The 7,558-nt window shown below is 51.3% G+C and overlaps 1 protein-coding gene across 2 annotated transcripts; it reads right to left on the bottom strand.

The window, feature by feature from the left end:
* Positions 1-2,518: 2,518 nt before the first annotated feature.
* On the bottom strand, positions 2,519-7,185 carry LOC127306411 (fatty acid desaturase DES2). Of its 2 annotated transcripts, none has more exons than XM_051337046.2 (2): positions 7,007-7,185; positions 2,519-4,103 (listed from the first exon to the last, which is right to left on the bottom strand). In XM_051337046.2, the coding sequence occupies exon 2, from the start codon at positions 4,093-4,095 to the stop codon at positions 2,929-2,931; it is 1,167 nt and encodes a 388-aa protein (XP_051193006.1). In that variant the 5' UTR covers positions 4,096-4,103; positions 7,007-7,185; the 3' UTR covers positions 2,519-2,928. The 2 variants fall into 2 exon arrangements, with proteins under 2 accessions (XP_051193006.1, XP_051193007.1); XM_051337047.2 differs by having other exon boundaries at positions 2,519-4,100; positions 7,007-7,161.
* Between the last annotated feature and the right edge of the window lie 373 nt (positions 7,186-7,558).

Here is a 7,558-nt window from a genome sequence, read left to right as displayed (position 1 = left end):
ATAAGAGTGAAATTTTCTATTTTTGTAAGGCTAAAGATATGGAGCATCAATATAAAAATATTTTTGGGTGCGAAGCTGGATCCTTGCCTTTATCTGGGTATTCCTATACACTATAGGGCACTCCGAAATGCGGAGTGGAACCTTGTGAAGAATCGTTTTGCTTCTAAGCTAAGTTGTTGGCGTGGAAAATGCTTTCTTATGGGGATAGACTTGTTCTGATTAATTCGGTTCTAACAAGTCTACCTATGTTTATGCTATCCTTTCTGGAAATCCATGTTGGGGTGAGGAAAAGATTAGATTACTATCGATCAAATTTCTTTTGGCAATCGGATGAGAATAAAAAGAAATATAGACTTTCTAGGTGGAATATTTTGTGTAGACCTAAAGACCAAGGGGATTAGGAATTGAGGTACTTGAGTTAAAGAAAAAATGTTTGCTCTGTAAGTGGCTGTTTAAATTGCTCTCGGAGGAGGGTATGTGGCAGCAACTGTTGCATAATAAGTATCTTAAGAATAAAACTCTTTCACAAGTTGAAGCGAAGCCTAATGATTCACAATTTTGGAAAGGCCTTATGCATGTGAAGAACGAATTTTTTAATCGGGGATTTTTTTAAAGTGGGTAATGAAATGACTGTTAGCTTCTGGGAAGATGTTTGGATGGGGGATACACCGTTGTGTCAACAATACCCAGCAATATATAATATTGTTCAACATAAAAATATCCTTATATCAACGGTTTTGGCAAATACGCCTTTGAATATCTCCTTTAGAAGAGGTTTAAACGATAACAAATGGTTGGCTAAATTTATGTCAATGGCTAATGACAATTACTTTGAGTACTGAACCTGATGTGTTTTTTTTTTGAAAACTCACGAATTCTGGTCTATTTTCAGTTAAGTCTATGTATCTTGGTCTGATGAATGGACATACCATCTTTCTTCGTAAGTATTTGTGGAAACTAAAGATCCCCTTGAAAATAAAGATCTTTACGTGGTTCCTGAGCAACAAAGTGCTTCTTACTAAGGACAATCTAGCTAAAAGGAAGTGGAATGGGTGTCAAAATTGTTGTTTTTGTGATTGCACTGAAACTGTTAACCATTTGTTTATTGCTTGCCATTTTGCAAAAATTATTTGGCGCATGGTTTATCTAACTTACAATATTCCTCCACCAGCTAATGTTACTAATATATTTGGTAAATAGTTTAAAGGTGTACGTAAGGATGATAAACAGAAAATTCGTATGGGAGTATATGCTCTATATTGGTCCATTTGGAGGACTGGGGATGATATTTTTTTTAACAAATAGAATGGAACTAATTTTTTGCAGGTTATCCGACGCGCTGCTCATTGGATTCAACAATGGGTTTTCCTTCTCTCGTTGGAATAATGTGAGGGTATGGTTACTGGATGCAACCGGATGCTAGTAGTTGCTCAGGATTTTTTTTCCGGGCTATGCAGAGGCTAGGGCGATGCTCCTATATCTAAAAAAAAAGTTCATGCTAGCCAAGAACACGAAAAACGATTAGCAACCAAACCACCAATTTTTTCATCCTTGGAGCCGGAAAACACAGTACATAACCAAACACGCCCAAGATTTCATAGCCTCTAAATAATCGTGTGAAGTCTCGGCCAGTCGCAGTCGGCCTGAATCTATCACTGTTGCGTGCGCTGAGAGGATCCTTCTTCAAAAACCAGCCAATATACCCGTGTATCATCATCAGTAGTTGCCAAGGCATCACCCACCGATCGAAGAGACGAGACGCCGGCGAGATCGAGCAACACCTGATGTGGAGGCGTTTCGTTAACATCGAGGCGAAGCAACATCGCATGTTTGTTATCCTCGGCACGCATCGTACCCATCGCGTTTCCAACGTGCATATGCGGCGGATATGCCTGTGGAAGACGGCACGAGCCGTGACCGGTGAGCCGACTTGGCAGCTTGTCCCTACGTTTCGGCGGATCCTCTGCTGGAACTTCCGTGCTTGCACTGAACCTGCGAGTCGTGGCGCATGATTGTGGGAATGTTGCCCCCGCCAAGGATTCTTGCATAGTACAGGCGTACAGCTACAGGTATGTTTGGACACTTCAGCTGAGGCTCGACAAGCTCGTCCCCGGTCCTCAGAATCACAACTTCACAGGCATAATTGCCAAGATTATTGGCGCACAATTGCAGTTCCATTGCAGCCGCACAGAAGCAAAATTGCTGGGATTTGGACCGCTCTTACCACAACTTGCAGAGCGATTGGACCACGGTGTGAGTGTGACGATACAGTACAACTGACATGAAGTACTACCAACCACAACCACTGAGACAAGAGCATAGATATCGGACACAATCTTGTCTCTGCAGTAAAGAGAAGTAGGGAACAAAACATGCTTGCCGTGGCTCTGCTCCCACACGTCTTTCGTGTGGTTCCTGCGAAACCAGATTGGGCGGTTTTGGTCGAGAGAGCAAGCGAGATCCATTCATCCAGAGACAAATAAGGCAGAACAAAACTCACTGACGCCAAGTCTAAAGATTTCTCAAAAAAGTTGCCGTTTGATGTTCAGTTATTCCGCCATAAACACGAGATGAGATGGTCTACAACAACACAACACAGGGACGATGAGATGACAGCCAATGCAATGACAGACGCACACAACACAAGGGACGGTCACCGGCCAAACTAAACCGGCGACTACAAGGCAGAGAAAGTAAAGACGACGGAACTGACGACCAAAGCCACGGACACGCTACTCCTTTGCACCTGCTGCAACTCTTCTAGCATTGGCACGGTGATGATAGTCTTCCTCCTTGCGCCCAGATGCTCTCTTCTATCTAATAAAGACTAACCAACCATACGTAGGTAGAACTTGTTGGTGTAGGATCTCTTCCAGAGTTCTTCCTCACATTCCAGCAGCAGGGTTCATGAAACCCAAATGTCCCAGCCTAGAACTTGTTGCTGTACCAGAAGACACCCTTGCGGTCCTCCGTGGGCTCGACGTAGATGCACTCCTTTGCCTCGCGCCACGTGGCCTTGGCGACGGGGGTGGGGTCAAATTGGTAGTACTCGCCGAGGATGGGCTTGATCGCCTTGGTGGCCTCCATGGCGTGGTAGTGCGGCATGGTGGAGAAGAGGTGGTGCGCAACATGGGTGTCCGTGATGTTGTGGAACACGCGGTTGAGGATGCCGTAGTCCCTGTCCATGGTGGCGAGCGCGCCCCGCAGCCAGTCCCACTCAGTGGAGTCGTAGTGGGGCAGCGCCGGGTGGGTGTGCTGCAGGTAGGTGATGAGGACCAGCCACGCGTTGACGATGAGCAGCGGCACCGCGTAGACGCGCACCACCCACCAGAACCCGAACGCCGACGCGAGCTTGAAGAGGCCGAACGAGGTGGCCAGCACGCCGACGTCCGAGATGAAGATCTGGACGCGCTCACGGTCGTTGTAGATGGGGCCGTAGGGGTCGAAGTGGCACGCGAAGCGCGGGTATGGGCGGCCCGAGGCGTTCGTCGCCAGGTACAGCGGCCACCCAAGGGTGAGCTGCACCACGATGTGCACCAGGCGGCCGGCTGGGTTGTTGTAGATGTAGGGGGTGTACCACGCGAGCGCATCCTTCTTCTTGGGGACGAACACCTCGTCGCGCTCCATGGAACCGGTGTTGGAGTGGTGGCGACGGTGGCTGTACTTCCAGGAGAAGTAGGGGACGAGCAGCCACGAGTGGAGCACCAGGCCCACGATGTCATCGAGCAGCGAGTAGTCGGAGAAGGCGTGATGGCCGCACTCATGCGCGATGACCCAGACGCCCGTCATGACGCAGCCCTGCACCACCCAATAGAGCGGCCAGGCGCCTAGCTGCAGCACGGTCGGGAGGGTGGGGATCCAGACTAGCGCCGCATACAGGAGCGCCGCCACGATGACCAGGTCGTGCACCACGTAGGAGAAGGACTTGATCACCGAGCGCTGGAAGCAGTGGGGCGGGATCGCCTTCTTGATCTGCCCCAGCGTGAAGGGCGGCTTGTCCGTGGGCGAGCGCTGGAGGGTCGCGCCGACGTCGGCGCGACCCAGCTGCTCCTGCTTCTCCCTCTCCTTCTCCGTCATCCTGCCGCCGGCACCCATGTTTGCTGCTGAAACAAAGAGAAGCAGAGGCAATCAAACAGTGTACATGAATTTATATATCACAACGGGTTCAGAAGGGCAGCATATAAAGAAGAGTACATCAGTATATCCTACAGGAATAATCAAGACTGCTATGAATGAAAATATCTACTTGCAAGTTGGGTTTTATTTTATTACTCGAGTTCTGCGAGTGCACGAGGCAAGCATAAACACAAGAGATAGGAGACAGAGCACGGGCAGGAGGGGTTTATTATAGAGCCCACGGTGGTGCCGTGCCAGTGTGCCAAGATGCAAGGCATCACTTTCTCTTTCTCTCCTTCCTGCCTGAACTTGGTAAAATATTCCGAGGTGACATGGCAAGTTGGGGGATGGTAGCATGTGCGAGCCCAATGACATCTGAACAATGTTCAGATTCCGTTTCGGGTGCGTGCACCACGGATGCTTCACATGTACCCTGCTAAAATTCAGATCCGCCCATGCCTTGTCTGAATAAGCACACAAACAAATCGACTGACCGTACTTTTATTCAGCTAAACTCCAATCTGCCCATGCCTCTGAATACCCCCACGCAAACAGATCGACTAACCGTGCCGTAGTGCAGTAAAAGTAGGAGATGGAGAAATTGTGAAACGTGTGATTAGACTAGTTAAACAAGTTTAGGTGTGTATATCTATGTTTGAGTAGTAATAAGACGACCCCCTCGGGAAGAATTTGTCACAGCGTGATCAGAATGCTTGCGTAGTCTAACTCTGAAGACTGAAAGTTACGGACATATTAGGCCATGTACATAATATGCCACGTAGAATAAATGCTGAGGTGGAGGAAAGAGAATGTTGAAAAAAAGGTTTGCTTTCTCTTAATTAAGAGATGATCTCTTAGCACAATCTCTCTCACCACAAATTTAAGATATCTAATTACTAGAGATAAGGCCACAAAAATAACCCATTGTACACACCAGAAACGTGTTTAAAGAAGGCAATCCCTCCGAATTCGGTTGCGGTTAGCACGGTCAAATATAAGCCATCCGCTGAGAAGGCCAATATGGAGGAAGACGTCCCTCTCTGCACTACTACGACTGGACGTTTTCTTCAGTCAGAGCTGAGTCACTCACCTACCACCACTACGGACCCTCGTTTCAGGCACACACTTCCCCACCGCAATTGAGGGGAACAGTGGCGGAGACCACTGAAGAGGGGTAAAACGAGGTGCGCTGCACGTGATCACCACGTTAAACAAGAAACAGAGCGCATCTTTCTTCCACCCAGCCTGCCGGGTAGTAGGTGGATCTCCTCCGATTCAGACGCCGTCTCCTTGCCGGCTTCGAAAGAAGAAGAAGACGGCCAGACTCTGCTGATTCTGGGCATCAGCTGCCGGCCGCACGAGCTGATTAGGATGATCATTAATTTTGGATCATGATCCATGGATGGTACTACGTGGTTAGGCCGAGGACCAGAGAGCGTGGCACATGGAGTGGCAAGAGCCAAGTACAGGGTGCTACTACCCAAAGTTGGAAGTGCGGGCAGGAAGCAACACGAGGAAGTGGAGAAGAGGACCAGCCTGCGGCGTAGCGCACCGAGATCTGCGCCTTTGTATACTTGCGCGCGTCCAGCGAAGCCGTATCTGGTGCCGGAAATGCGCGACGTGAGAAAGGAGCAACGGGACGACGCAGAGAGGTGAAAGGGGAAAACGGGTGGTAGTGGTGGACGCGGGCCTTGGGCCTGGGCTCCACGCGGCCAAATATTTATTTGCTGCCTCTGGCCCACGCAGGCCTGTCGGGCGTCACGGAACGGAACGAGACAATCGCCACCGTCCACAGGACATCTGACGGAGCGACGACCTTTTCTAGGTCGAGAGCCCCCCGCGCACGCACGAGCCGGCCGAGAGGCCGCCGCCACCGACCACGACGCGATGCTGAAAGGAACGGCCTAACTTTCTTTGTTTGTTTTTCTTTCTTTCTGACGATAGATAGTACTCCAACGACCTGCGCACGGGGACGCATATGGCTCCCGCCGGCCGCCTTCCGTTGGATTGGAAAGGGGGAGATTTCGCTGTGTCAGCAATAACGACCGCACCAACAACTTGCCTCTCTGAAATATCTGTATTGTCTACAGTCCAGTGCTCGTGTCGTGGTGAGAGAACACGGTGGATTAACCGGCGGCAAGGCAAGCACGTTTACCGCCTAATCACGACATGGAGGGTGAAAGGATGTAAAGTAACGGTGCCTGCTTTTCGCAGAAAAATCAGCAGGAGCTACGGAAAGGCACCTGTGCGGAAAAAGACTGCAGTTTTAGGAATCTAGTAAAACCGAGTGGTAACGGCAGAGGAGCAGGTAACATCAGTACGCAAAAGGGGTACTGAGATATCTGACTGAATACCACGCGCGCCGAAATCCTGCAGATCTGGTCAATCCTCTGCGGCAACCAAACCGCATCGGAATGGGCAGGAGGCGTGGGAGTGAGAATTCCATGCCCTTTTACAGTCAAATCCGGGGGGATGGAAGGAGACACGGCGAGCGAGGCGTGGAAGGTCCTCCCCGTCCGTCGCGGGCTGCCGCAGGCATGCGCAGGACGCCATGGACCGCCGCCCGCCTCCGCTCGTATGCTCGCCATCAGGCATCTCTTCCTCCGCCCACCTTCGTGCCGAACTCCGGGAGCCATTCGGCTGTGCCACACCCGTGCTGGCATCGACGGCCAGCCCCTTTCCTTCCAGATCTTGTCCATGAGGCTGCACCGCGGGCGGCGGCGGCAGCCTCTGAGACCAAACGGCGGTACTCCGCGCGAATCCCCAATCCCCAACATGCCAGCCGGCCCGGAAAGCCGGAACGGAGCAGAGCCCGCACGAATCCACGCCGTAACCGAACTAATCTACGGACAAAATGGCAAGAAACGGAATTAGGGAAGCCAATGCTCACCTGATAAGCTGCGCAAGAGCCGGCCGGAGAGGGGCAGATCGGGCGGAGGAGGAGGAGACACCACACACGCGGGCGCGAGCGCGAGGGCGAGCAGCCTTCCCTCTCCTCTGCTCCTCCTCTTGTTGAACGAGTGGTTTATGCGTGGGGAGGAGGAGGCCGCCTCCGAGTCCACCGGTGGGGGACGCTATTTAAAAGCACCCCGTCCCCCACAGGCCTACCCACTGCCGAATGGGGCCCGCCGGTCAAATGGGGCGCACCGCCCCAGGGAATCTCGCCCCGTACACGTGGCGCGCTCTGTATCGCGCTTCTGAGGTGGGCTGTCACCCGGATCTCGCTGCGGGCGGATGCCAGCCGCACGTTCCCGGGATCGGACGGAGGAGGGCGCGCCACTGAAACGGGGCTGCGATTCACAGGATATATATATGGTTGGCATTTTTGTCAGCCGAGGCCTTTCATGAATCCATGCCATTTTCGACCTAGGTTCCGTGGGCGGAAATACGTTTCGGTGATATCTAGTATCTATGTAACAGTGATATATATCTCTGTAACATG

The sequence above is a fragment of the Lolium perenne genome, chromosome 6 (assembly GCF_019359855.2).
Source record: "Lolium perenne isolate Kyuss_39 chromosome 6, Kyuss_2.0, whole genome shotgun sequence".
Classification (NCBI taxonomy): domain Eukaryota; kingdom Viridiplantae; phylum Streptophyta; class Magnoliopsida; order Poales; family Poaceae; genus Lolium; species Lolium perenne.
The sequence above is the reverse complement of the archived record's forward strand: the minus strand, read 5'-3'. Positions and strand labels throughout refer to the sequence as shown.